Source organism: Lithobates pipiens, unplaced genomic scaffold (genome assembly GCF_037356315.1).
Source record: "Lithobates pipiens isolate NorthernLeopardFrog02 unplaced genomic scaffold, aLitPip1_a1.2 Scaffold_22, whole genome shotgun sequence".
NCBI lineage: Eukaryota > Metazoa > Chordata > Amphibia > Anura > Ranidae > Lithobates > Lithobates pipiens.
In genome coordinates, this window is record NW_027507784.1 from 103,380,438 (window position 1) to 103,394,545 (window position 14,108).

The 14,108-nt window shown below is 40.0% G+C and overlaps 1 protein-coding gene across 1 annotated transcript in view; it reads right to left on the reverse strand.

The window, feature by feature from the left end:
• The window catches only part of LOC143925685 (dynein axonemal heavy chain 11-like), a 701,866-nt gene that overhangs the window by 596,641 nt on the left and 91,117 nt on the right, over window positions 1–14,108 (reverse strand). Inside the window, exons 11-13 of the mRNA XM_077450147.1 lie at window positions 9,363–9,521; window positions 9,160–9,282; window positions 6,364–6,486 (exon numbers count right to left, since the gene is read on the reverse strand). Of these exons, the coding sequence (XP_077306273.1) occupies window positions 6,364–6,486; window positions 9,160–9,282; window positions 9,363–9,521 (405 nt within the window). The remainder of the gene's footprint in view (window positions 1–6,363; window positions 6,487–9,159; window positions 9,283–9,362; window positions 9,522–14,108) is intronic.

Here is a 14,108-nt window from a genome sequence, read left to right on the forward strand (position 1 = left end):
CAATGTAAAAGGCTGAATCAAGTGTTACCTGCCCTTGAAGACAAAGCACCCGGCTGCACTCCTGGAATAAGAGAAATATTACACAAGGTCGCCCAAGGTTCCCAGATCAACCGGAATCTCTCCGTTTTGTCGTGCCACTTGGCCACTACTTGTTCCTGCACCATAATCCATGTTACCTTAGATCTAAACATCTTATAGGAAACTGTGTGTTTCTTCCAGGCCTTAGCTATCGTAATTTTAGCCCCAAGAAAAACAAAAAATGCCAATTGTTGTAAATGTTTGGATAGAGCCGGGACGGAAAGATTAAGTAAGGCTAAACTGGGGTGTGGTAGTAAGGCAGTCCCCGTAAGAGAACTAACCGTACGGAACACTTTCCGCCAAAAGGAGCGGATGCGTGGACAGGACCACCAGACATGAAACATATCTCCTCCCAGACCGCAACCTCTGAAGCACACTGGCGAGGAACCCGGAAAAATTTTTGCCAGCCTGGAAGGAACATAGTACCATCTAAACAGGACTTTGATACCTGCCTCAATGAGTACAACCCTTTTTTAAACCACAGTTGCCAGTTGTCCTTTCCACCGACCTCTACTTACCTCATCACACACTCACATTTTCTGTGACATTTGTTCTACCCCCTTTTTGCATTGCTTATCTATAACCCCATTTGTGTCTCCCTGTATTTATATGGTGGTGGACATCATAGAAAACACACAAAGAAGTAATAAAATAATAGGGCTAATTGCAGTCTAGAATAGGTCCTAATCAACTTTCAAGCTATTTATTTTTGAATGTGAAGATTTTAAATTGTTCATGCCTGTGAAATAGCAACAAACTATTTTTGTAAAGGGTGCTATATGGTCAACTAGAATGGAGAGTTACACTGACCCACATCCTGGGATAAACATGGAAACAGAAAGGTTCCTCTGGGTGGGATTTTGAAAGGACAGTGAACAACTAAGTGGTCACAAAAGAGTAGAAATATATATCATTTTTAATAGCTCAAAGTTAAAAGAGATACAATACATAAAAATTAAATGTGGATGCAGATACATATATATGTGATTAAATAGCAAATGTTGACAACCACCATTAGTCTGTTGAAAAATTAAAACAGAGATACCAACAAACTATGGTACCTAAAATGATTACTTTAAAAGCCTTCACAAGTTACTATTTTCAAGTAAAACCTGAGCTCTGGCACTCAAATTATTGCTCTCACTCTCACCTCACATGTGTGGCCTAACCTATGTTTACAAATATATGCGGGCAGGGACGGCCAAAGACATTGTGCTGCCTAGGCCCAACAATGAAATGTTGCCCCCCTCCAAAGAAAAAATTACGAACACCAAAAGGCCCCCACATTCATTATTTTATATCATAATTCAAATTTAACTTATCAGAAAATCTGATTAAAAATGCCATAAATATCTATAGGAGGGGTTTCCACCATCCTTGCTAAGTTTCATTTTATACAGTATGTCTTATTTTCCATTTGATGTGTATTGTATGTGAAGTTGTGTATTGGAAGCAGTGATTGGCACTGATGGGTGGCACTGATTGGTAACACGGATTAGCACTGACTGGCACTGATTGGATGCTCTGATTGGCACTGACAATTGGCACTGGTTGGAAACACTGATTGGCATTGACAGGTATCACGGATTGACACTGACAGGCGGCACTGATTGGAAACACTGATTAGCATTGACTGGTGGCACTGATTGACACTGGCAGGTGGCACTGATTGGCACTGGCAGGTGGAAGTGACAGGTGGCATGGATTGGCACTGGCAGATGGCACTGATTGGCACTGACAGGTGGCACTAATTGGCACTGACAGGTAGCACTGATTGGCACTGGCAGGTGGCACTGATTGGTACTGATTGACACTTGCAGATGGCACTGATTAGCACTGACAGGTAGCTCTGACAGAGGAGATGGAGTTTCACATATTAAGTGATATTAACCCTTAGTGAAACTGTGTATGACACTGTCATGTAATGTGACTACATGCAGAGAGAGACCAGCTGTCAGAATTCAGAGGTGATGTCGGGGTTGGACGAGACCGGGACCCGGGGCGGGACCCAGCAGCTATCAAACACCAGCCAGTGATTGGGCTGCTTAAGAAAGGGGGCAGGGCCACATACACGTAGCGGCCCACCCAAACCCCATCCCATTGGCTGGTGTTTGATAGCTGCTGGGTCTCGCCCATCCCCGTTATCAATGCTTAATTTTGACAGCTGGTCCCTCTCTGCATTCAGTTACATTACATGACAGTTTCACACACTCAGCGGCTCTGGGAAGTGTCAATATCGGCTCAGTGTGAGACTGTCTCACAGGCAGCAGGGGCTTCACACTCATTGGATGCATTAATTAAAAAAGAGTCCTGCGCAAATAATGCCACAAAAAATAAATAATGTATAAAAATGTGAAGAAAAACAAGAGTCAATGTAAATATTTCAAAAATAAACACACCAATAGTGTAAGTGTGTAGTAAAAAAGTACTGGAGAAAGAACAGGACCAAATGTTCCAAAAGATCAGGCTCCCAGAACTCTCACCTCAGAGATGGAATAATAAGGCAAAAGAAAGTAATTCCAGTGGACTTCTCCTTCACTTCTCTGTGCACAATCATCAAATGGTATAAACTTCTACCACTAGAGGGCCGATTCAATCTCTTATGAGTAATGCTGCAGCATAAGTATCCTCGTGGTATGAAACTTAAGCCGTTCAAAAAGTTATTTGGCTCCAAAGTAAGAGTATAGCCGCCGTTAAAGCCTTGCATCAGCTTCTATGGCTTTAGAACTTGAAAGAGTTTGTCAGTGTGTCCATTGTTATACAAGCATCCAGGGATCTCTCTGTGAAGTGAAGGAGAAGTCCACTGGAATTACTTTCTTTTGCCTTATTATTCCATCTCTGAGGTGAGAGTTCTGGGAGCCTGATCTTTTGGAACATTTGGTCCTGTTCTTTCTCCAGTACTTTTTTACTACACACTTACACTATTGGTGTGTTTATTTTTGAAATATTTACATTGACTCTTGTTTTTCTTCACATTTTTATACATTATTTATTTTTTGTGGCATTATTTGCGCAGGACTCTTTTTTAATTATTTAAGTGATAGTTTGTGTTTACTATTTTGTCCCGCTGCATTTTCTGTTTCATTTAGTAGCACTTGCACTTTTGTTATTCCACAGATTGTTACATTATACTTTGTTATGCACGTAGATTTATTTCACGTCTAGCACATAGTGGCGCGAGGGTCCATTTTACACTCATTGGATGCAGCCTTTCACAGTAGTCCCACAGGCAGATCTCAGGAGACAGCTGGCACGGGTGACCGTAAGGGTTCAACTTGTCACTGCCTCTTAAAATGCCGCAAGGGACCATGGGCCCACTGGGTCCCATGATAGGGCAGGCTCTGCGTGAAGGACCTATATGTGAATTTGCACTTGCGCATGAGCTTCAGGGGATACATTTTTTCATTTTTTATTTACATTTATTTTTTGCACAACTTTATTTGTGACAGAGAAGACAATGGAATGAATGTTCTTCCATCTTTTCTGTGGGCAGCCAGCCCGACCACCTGCAATGGTCTTGGACTCCCCAGTGGAACAGGACAGCCCGGGAACAGCAACACAGGCTCTGGTGAGGAGGGGGGGGTTTCTGAGCAATTTTACATGAAAGCTCATCGTTGACTCCAGGATCAGGGCTGCAGCTGCAGTCATGATTCTGGTTTAAAGCGGGAGTCCACCGGGACTCCGCGTTTTTTTTTTTTTTTTTTAAAAGCCAGCAGCTACAAATACTGCAGCTGCTGACTTTTAAATAGTGACACTTACCTGTCCAGCGCGCCCGCGATGTCGGCACCCGAAGCCGATCGCTCGCTCGGCTGCCGGGTCCCGCCGCCATCTTGGGTATGGGAATCAGGAAATGGAGCCTTTCGGCTTCATTTCCCGGTTCCCTACTGCGCATGCGCGAGCCGCGCGGCGCAATCCGGACGGTCCCCGCTGCCTCTGGGAGCTGTGTGTTTCCCAGCAGGCAGCGGGGCACTTGCTGAAGGGGGCGGGGCATTGCGGAACGGGGGCGTAACCTACGCTCGTTCCGCAGACAGCTAGCCCGGAAGTGGGTGCAGTTACCTGGATTATCCAGGTAACTGCACCCCCCTCCCCCCTGAAAGGTGCCGATTGTGGCGCCGGAGGGGGGGAGGGATCAGATGAGCGGAGGTCCATTTTAGGGTGGACCTCCGCTTTAACCAGAATAACTTCTTGTCCAGAAAGTTCATATACTTCCACTGGAAGAGAAGCCATTAAAGAAACACAAACAATCCCACTGGTATCATCCTTGAGCACCAAACATATAGGCTTATACCTCGGTGAACAGGGCTGCTAGCATTCAGGTCTCTGACATGTTAATAGCAGCCCAAAAATATTCAGCTTTAAGCAGCTCCCCAAAAGGGAATGCAAAAACAGTGTTTTCCCCAAAACTTACTTTTACCTACCCTTTTAACCCCTGTGAACATGTGAACAGTGAGATGCTATCACCGCAGTGTCCGAGAGATGTATTCCACCTGTAACTGAAATATCATTTTTGGAAGCACAGGCTCTTTAATGCCTAGAATATCTCATGAACACAAATCTTGTAACTGTGCCAATTTGTACTTTTCAATGTACCAGTGCCTATTTGCCACATGCAATCTGAAGTAAAATAAATCAAGGCAGCTCATTCCAGCACAAAACTACTGAACTTCTTTTTAAAACCAGAAAAGTTTGGACTTTGTCAAAATCAACATGAAGCACCCCTACTGATGTAAACGAAACTGAAATTAGGCTTGTATTGAATTGCTGATCACAGACCTCCATTTACTGTGGCCCGGGCCCCATGAAAAGCGTGGCGCTCAAGAGAAAAATTGCGCGCTAAAAAAAGAAAACTGCAAAACAAGGGAAAAAATGCTAAATGCTTAAAAACCACACTCGTTTGTTCAAAGTAGCTATTCACAATGGGATTGATGGCTGTATTCAGCTCCAAGCCATCAGCCAAAGCAACTTTGCTCTGATTCCTGATTCTTTATTCATACCAAACAGGAGCAGAAGCAGTTGGACATACTTAAGCAATAAGGCACCACAGGCAAGCACTTTCCCATAAGTGTCCTGCACTTTGTGCATGTTGTCAAGCGACGCAGCTGGGGGTGAACACCCCCCAAAAAATAATATTTTTAAGTATGTTCAAGGCCTAGTCATTTCTTTTTTTTTTTTTTTTTTTTTTTTAAAGGAGTAAACTTTTTTCTTTCTCTAATGCTCAAAAGTGTATTTACAAATTACTGTGGCTAAGGCTGCTTTTCATTTTATCAGTCCTTAACGTAGGCTGGCTGCAATACTCAGAAATATGCATCCTGAGAAAAATCTGTTTATTATTTTGCTTTGGGTAGAGATGATGAAGAAACTTCTCAAGTTTTGGCAGGAATTTTATATAATGTTCCAAGTTGTTTCAAAATTGATTATAGGTTAGAAGTTACCCCATGTAACCTGCTCCCACCTTCTTACAACACATACTTATTGTCATTTTTGTGAGTTTCCATTGGCGTTTCAAATCACACAGTATATCACCAAATCCATACTGGTACAAAATTCTACACAAATATCGCATTCCAATTGCTGTCATTGTATGTATTTTTAAAGGCTCAGTTCACCTTTGCATAAAAAAACAATAAGTGCACATATCTTTGCAGCAGTGCTGCCTCAGTGGCCACCAGTGCTGCCTCAGTGGCCATCAGTGCCGCTCTATCAGTGCCCTTCACTGCTGCCTTTTAGTGCCCATCCATGCAGCCTCATCAGCACACATCAGTCAAAGAGACAAAAAACCTGTTTGCAAAATTTTATAACAAACTACAAAAAAAAATGTTTTTTTCAAAACTTCTTCTGTTTCTTTAGCAAAAAATTAAAAACCCAGTAGTGATTAAATACTACCAATAGAAAGCTCTATTTGTGTGAAAAAAATTCTAATAATTTTATATGGGTACAGTCTTGCATGACCGTGCAATTGTCATTCAAAGTGCGACAGTGCTGAAAGCTGGAAATTGGCCTGGGCAGGAAGGAGGTTTAAGTGCACAGTAGGCGAGTGGTTAACAATATATTTATACCAAAAAAGAACAATCATAACTATTTAGTCCACTTCATAAACTGTATATTCTATTAGATGTGAGTATAAATTCTCTTTTATGCTGTACAGACCTAGCCTGTTGCTCTCCTATTTTTAGGTTTATATATGCATTACTTTTTGTATTTAATTATATTTAAACATTTTATTTTTGCTTTGTTTTAACAGATTGAGAAAGTAATTAACATCTACAAATCATGATAATCAGTTACCTGGTTGTCTTCAAGTGTCTCTATCAAATTTTCATCCGACTTTAGTAATGGAGTTCCAGTGGCTGGATGATTCTCATATGAGAACTGCATGGTGCTCCAAGTATGGTTCATTTCCACAAGGACCTGGATCAGTCAGTTTGTAAATCTGTGTTACATTTGTTGGCTTTTGGTCATTTATCAATCAACTGTGTTTACTTACTGATTTTAAAAATCGAATTTTATAACACTTTAAACCACATATTACCTTTTTTAAGTCAAACACTGCTAAGCTGGGGTAGGATATAATTGTCATTAAATAAGCATATAATTATAAAAAATGTGTGTGTATATATATATATATATATATATATATATATATATATATATATATATATATAAAAGTAATACAAACAATTCGTCAATATATATCTGAGAATATCCGCATTAAAACAGCGCTTTATAAAAAGTCCTTTACAGAAGCAACAATGTACGAGAAATCACTAGAAAGTTCTTAATGTGCAGATAAGGTGTCTATAGTGATCTAATCAGCGTTGCAAGGTGATCAAAGTGCTGTCAACCTTTCTTCCACCATAAACCGGGAGTGCTTCACCACATGCGATGCGTACCCCCTAGGGGGTTAAACTCACCAGACACTGCTGATAAAACAAGCCTTAAGGAGTAGTCACTTCCTTGGGTATAGTAAAATTCCTATATATCACCTTAGCGTTGCAGTTCCAAGCAGTCCTCATATACTAAATCGCTCCAAATCATTCCCCTTCTACCATACCAATTAATACAAGCTGAGGATGGATCAAATCCTAAATTTTCGGAATCATTTTTAGCAGCCGCTCTTTTCTAAGACCAGAAGACAAAAGAATGTCCCACTATCCACACCGAGTGACGATTACCCTGCGATGAAGTCAGACCCACGACAACCACCAAATGAGCCCTCAGTTAACAAAATCCCCTAAGGGTGAACGTCTCTGATGCAGTCACAAAGGACAGAGGGACCAGGCCAATTCTCTGCTCCGCTGCCATAAAGTGTTCCCCCTTTCTCTGGCTGTGAACTTTCCCTTGATCGGTCACATCCAGTGCAGTGTTATGGACATTGCATCACTCTTGATGAAGTCAGAGGACCTTAGAGTCCAAGAAAATAGCGGAGAAGAGGCTGCAAGGGCCAGTCTAGCAGTGCAGAGGAGTGTATTTACTTTTCGATAAACCCTAGACCTTAGGTCCTGTTCACATCTTCGCTGCAATTCTGCCCACGATCTTTAATCGTGTGCCTTCAATGGCACCCCAAATACCCCTAGTATCACAGCAAACTGCACCTTCACAAAATGCATGTAGCTTGTTGCATGCCTGCGCTGATCATTACCAAACAGAAGGGAAATAAAGCAATGTGGATACAGCCTGCGCACAAGACTGCCATGAGTGCCCACAAAGTATGTGGCTGTGATGTTGAGCCAAACAAATAGCCTGGAGGACAGGGGCCAAGCGAACCGAATTTAAACTGCAAGGACTCCCATTGATTGGAGTACCACTCCCATCAAAGTATGGTCAGCCAGTAAGTAGGAAAGTAAAACTGTAGCCTCCTGTATGAAAGGACATATATATGTATATATATATATATATATATATATATATATATATATATATATATATATATATATATATACACTGTATATGTATATATTTTTCTGCAGATGGACACTTTTGTGGGCAACCAGATCAAATATGCAGCATTCCTTGTCATTCCGGAGATGAGCAAAACTGTGAAGATCTATTAGCCCTTGTACACACGGTCGGAGTTTCCGACTGTGTGTGGTCTGCATTGGACTGTTTCCATCGGAATATCCGACGGACCAAGTTTTCCAACTTGCCGGTAAAATTTTCAGACGAAATGCTCCTATCGGACATACTCCGATCATGTGTAGCCTATTCCGACGGACAAAGTGCCACGCATGCTCAGATCAAATTCCTACACCAAAGCTATTGGCTACTAGCCTGAACGTAGTCCCGTTGTAACGAAATAACATCATCACGTTATGTACAATTGGATTTTCCAACAATTTAGTCCGACCATGTGTATGCAACATCACTTCTGGACCTCTTCCGAAATGAATCCGTCGGAATTACTCCGACGGATTTGGTTGTCGGAATCTCCGACCGTGTATACAAGGGCTAAGACATCACTGAATCTTCTGTAAAAATCGGAACACTTTGCTGAAAGTTTTACCATTTGGACAACATGCATTGGGGTCAATAAAAAAAGGTAAAATGAAAGTGATTTTTATGACTAAGGGTGCAATTGGGAAAGCTCCTATCCTGGGGATTTGTTCTTGAGTCAAAAATACTAACTCTAACCTTTTTGCAAACCCTAATGCCAAGCCTTAATTTATGAACATGTTATGTTATTGCCATATCACTGCTGTCATGTTGCTCATTTGACATTTGGCTGTTAAATAAAGAAAATGATTAACATAATGATCACGCGGCTTTGTTTGCCAACAGAATCCACATATCATTGGTCACCTCTCATAATTCATCCAAAGTGAAATCTGGATGAAAAAATTCAAATAATAATTTCTATAAGTTTAAAAACTCTGGGTTGGATTTAATCAGTGTTTGGGATCCCATAACTTTTAGATATTACATATTGTTTTGTAGAGTTACTGAGAACCAAATTATTTTATACACCAGACAAGAGGAACAATAATAAAGACATAAAAATATGAGTACTCCTTAAATGACCTGAATCAATCATGTGCATTTATATTTAAAATATGTGACCTCAGGACAGTTTCTGGGAAGGCTTACCTTTTCTATTGCCATTTCCTTCACAGCTTTGTCTACAATGTTCTTTACTTCTTCCTCTACTCTATGAAGTTGTAGTACCAGGAGATCTCCAAGCACAGTTTCTTCATTCATCACAAATCTAACCTGGAAAACAGAACATAGTGTCAGTCTCTGCACACAGATAGAAAGAACTGATGAACAGTGAACACAGATCGGAAATGTACCCCAGTTTTGCTCATCAGCTGTAACCAATGTCTCTTCCGCACAGCAGGGTTCTGCAGTTCATTTACAGCTCGAAGTGATGTGATAAGGTTTTTAACAGTGGATTCCAGGCCCAAGTAGACATCCCATGTTCGTATCTCTTTGTCTAGTGTCTTCATTTCCTGATCATACACAAAAATATGTTCATAGAAACAATTATAGCATATATAATGTGCAATACTATGCAAAGTTTGGTCCAAGAACACATCACAATATTTGTGCAATACTTTTAGCAGACTAAGGCCCCTTTCACGTGGGTGTTCTGTTTTCTTCATCCGTTCAGTCATGTTTTTTATTGTTAGAAGATTGTATGAAAAACAGATCTGGACTTCAGTTTTTACATCTGGTGTGCACATCAGTTTTTACATCCATTTTCTAATGCATTTAAAATTTTTGGAATGATTAGAATTTGAATCAGTCGAACATTAAACAAATTCTATTTGAAGAATGTCTGGTTGCTAAGGAACAGGCCGACAAGTCGCGTCCTTAACAACCGATGACTCATCAGCTGTCAGCGGGGTTCCCTGGTGACAGCTGAATGTTACAAAACAATTGCCCGCAATTCAAAATTGTACCCCATACTCATTCATATGGGGGGGGCAGGATTTGGGGGCCCCCTTGTTAAAGGGTCGTATAAATTGCAACACTATAAATACCATAAAATATATGTGAATTAAATAAAATAATATTTAAAATTCAGTCATTTTAATAATCAAAATGGTGATCACATTATGCATGCATCCACTGGATGTCAAAATTCATCAGATCAGTGAAATATAATAAATTAATAAATAAATACTGCAAAATAACTACATCCTCCAAGGACACACTATCATGCAAAACATGCATCGCATAGAGCTTGTGTAGTGCCGCCACACTGCCACATTGGAACACATAGTGGCAGGGATCGATGTAAGTCCAAGTGCTTAATTTTCGTTTGTTTTTATGTGTCTGGATTCGTCTGGTTTTTATGATGTGTACACTTGCTACTGTTCCTCATTGAAATAAAGAGTAAGTTTACCTTTGTACACTTTTTTTTGTTCTAAATTCCAGCCTCATGCACCAATATAGCATTCATGTACTTTTTTTTGCAAAAATATCAAAGCTTTCCATTAAATCTAGAGTCACTTACTTTTCTTATCTAAATCCACATTTCCAGACGTTTCCATTAGTAATGTCTTCTTCCTGATCAAACTGTAGGTCATGACACAGGAAGGTACTGCCAACTGACCTCATTAGCACACACCCTGCATCATCATCCACCCTCTCATTTGCAGGTGCACATTTTTTAAATGAAATGCAATCAATCAGTGATCACCCTTCTCACTACATACACAATATACAATTAGATTGTGTAGTGTATGGCCATGTTTATACTCCTAAAATTACTAGTTGTGCTTTCAGTGCCATTAATTGTAAACACCAAACACAGAAGCAAACACACATTTTGCCATGTGAAAAAATTAGGGGCAAATGCTGCAAAACAGACAGTAAAAAACACACAACCCACAAAAAGCCAAAATGTCCCATTAACCACATATACTGCAGCCAATTTAAATCAACAGGCTGCCCTATGCATGTCACAGGAAAAACGAGACACAAAATGTGCGCTCCCACTATGCTACATGTGAATGGGGCATGAAAGTGAAATTGGTGCCATAACACAAGAACAACAAGACTCCATTCACAGCTGTGCGTTTTCTTACATTTCAGAAATGCATTTTCAGAAAAAAAAGTGTACAAAGGCGAACTTACCCTTTAAGTACTACACTATATGGTGTTTTTCTATTTATTGCCTATGGTGTATGCTGAACAACAAGCAGAGTGGTTCCCCTTGGAGGATGTAGTTAAAAGACTGGAGATTTCCTGAAATTGATGTCTGAGTTTATTATCACCATACAAGCTATTTATTATGCACATTGATTTAGCCTCTAGCAAGGCAGTGAGTGTGCATTGCATGTGGGTGGAGGCTGGTATTTTTGAAGCACTTTTTGGCATAGAGTGGCACTTTATTTACGTGGCTGATGTGGAGTGGATGTTATCTAGCAGTATTATGCTATATGTTCTTCTCCTGAGTTCCATCTCCTAAAGAATTAATGTGACTGGTTTTAATTGTCAGAAGTTGTCTTCAATATTAACAGCTTACATGCATTTATGCTGCACTTAAGTGCGCAGCCTGTCCTTCTGGTGAGCGTGCAATACAACCAAACTAGAACACAGAATTCTCACTTGGATTTTTTCTGATGAACTTTATTTTGGACTATTTATTTATTATATTTTCACTGGTCTAATGAATTTTGACATCAAGCGGATTCATGCTTAATGTGATAATTTTTTTCATTATTCAAATGACTGAATTTCACATATTTGATTTCATTCATTAATATTTTATGATATTTAGAGCAATGCAAATTATATGATCTTTTAAAGGTTTAAGAGAGAGTATACTACCTCTACCTGCTGGAGGCACATTTCAGTGTGCAGTGCTGAATTTTTTGACATCTTTTGCACCCCCCACCCCCATAATGTTGAGGGCATGTAGCCTGGTATGGTTCAGGAGGGGAGGGGGGGCACTCACTCCCCCCTCCCCTCCCCCCATTTCCTGGCCTGCCGGACTGCATGTTCAGATAAGGGACTGGTATAGATTTTGGGGGGACTCCATGGCATTTTTAAAAACATTCCATACCAGGTGCAAAGATCCATCAACGGGTGGAGGAAAAATGGACAAAACGTGTGAAAGGGACCTAAGGGACATTTGATAAGATGGAATGGTAGGCAGGACTAAGAGAGGACTGACAAAAAGGAAAGCAGGACCAATGAAGCATTGGACTGAAAGACAGGCCTGAATTGAAACTGATGGAATGATATGTAATAGGAAGGGTTGATACAATGATAGGTAGGACTGAGGAAAGATTAAAGCAAATATAAGGAGGACTGAGGTAGGTTTGTGGCAGTGATTGACAGGACTGATGGAATGCAAATACAGTGATGGGCAGGATTTATGGTCAGCATAAAGACAGTGTAAAGTGCGAAAGCATGCAGTGATAAAACTGAGGGAAAAAATCATTCAACGATAAAGAATACTGAGTCAGGCAATAACCGAGGCCAATTTACTTCAGAGATCACGTAAAGCCAACTTTTTTGATGATTATGAATTTACATAGTCCTTGCTGGTTTATTACAACATAGACATGTATTCAGCAGCATGTATGTTGTATTTATTTCAGAATAATGTATCTCAGAGTCAACACACAAAAGGTTTTTATTGTGTAGTTTTGTTTAATAAAATATACATTTCAAAATCTCCAAGAATATTTACATGAATCAGTCATCTCAAGGTTACACCCTATTCACGCTGATAGTGTATTCTTTTCATTTTGTCACCTGAACTTAAGCTGCAAATAATTACCAAGTAATTAGCAGAAGGATTACATAAGTGGATCCTTTCACATAATTGTTAAGTGCCACTTCTTTGAATCACTCAAGTGTCCTTATGGCAAAAGGAAGAGTTTACTTTTAAAGGCAGAATACTGTGCTTTTCATTATTTAGTGCTTGATTTTTTATCTGTGAAAAATCATTTTACTTCCAACTTGGAAAAAATAGCTGAATATTTGAATGTTACATTTGGAGGGAAACAAAAAAAGTTGATTGCTCTATGTATGTGTAATTTTATATTAATTATTAACTTATTATTAAAAAAGTTCCTCCCTGAATTCATACAAATCTAACAGTAGTCCTCAACAAGTGGCCTGAGTGTCTCTGAGCAGCTTTTCATAATGATCACTGTAGTTTCTCTGCAGATTCTCACTACAAATCTTAAGAGGACTGCATTATTGCTCCATTGATATAATGGAAGAAAATACTTTCTAGAGTATGAATAGGTTTAACTATACTGCACTGAAACTAGACTGAAGAATAAAATATTGCAATTTTTTCACTTTTTTTTTTCAATTAAGTTATGTTGCAGCCTGATACTACAGTTGTTTAAATATCTCCACTCAATGCCCCATAATGATTAAATGAAAACAACATTTTATAAAATGTCTGTGAATTTATAAAAAAGAAAAAAATGAAATATCACATTGGCATAAGTATTCGGACCAGAAGCAAAACTAGAACCTTCAGGGTCCCAGTGCAAGAAACCATGAAGGGCCTCCCTGACCCCTGACTGAGGCCCTTCCTTACAAGTATGAAGCTCTTCCATCTGAGCCCGAGGCCCTTCCCCGAGCCTGGGACCCTTCCCACTGATCCTGGGGGCCCTTTACTCCTGTTCAGGGCATTTTACGGTCCCACAGTGTGTTCTGCAGTGGACACCTTTCCTGCAGTCTTGGGTCCCTCTCATGGTTGTGGAACACCAGGGCCCCATCCCAAGTGGAACGTTTGACTGTAGCTATGTCACTGCCGCAGGTTCTAATTAGACAGGCTTGTGGGTGCAAGTTTACGGCCCCAAACATAGACACATAGACAGTGTGCATTCAGGGCCACTCACCCACACCTTCACATCTGTCAAATTAGGACATGAGGCTGTGTTTGTGCAGCTGCTGCATCCCCACAGACTGACAGTCAGCTCCAGCTGCACAAACTGCTTATTAATTGGACAGAGAACTCGTGCAAATTAGCCCTTCATTTTTTTTTTAAAAATAACTTTTTAACTACTTACATTTTTTGCTATTTTTTGCTTTTTTTTTTTTTTACATTTTTAATTACT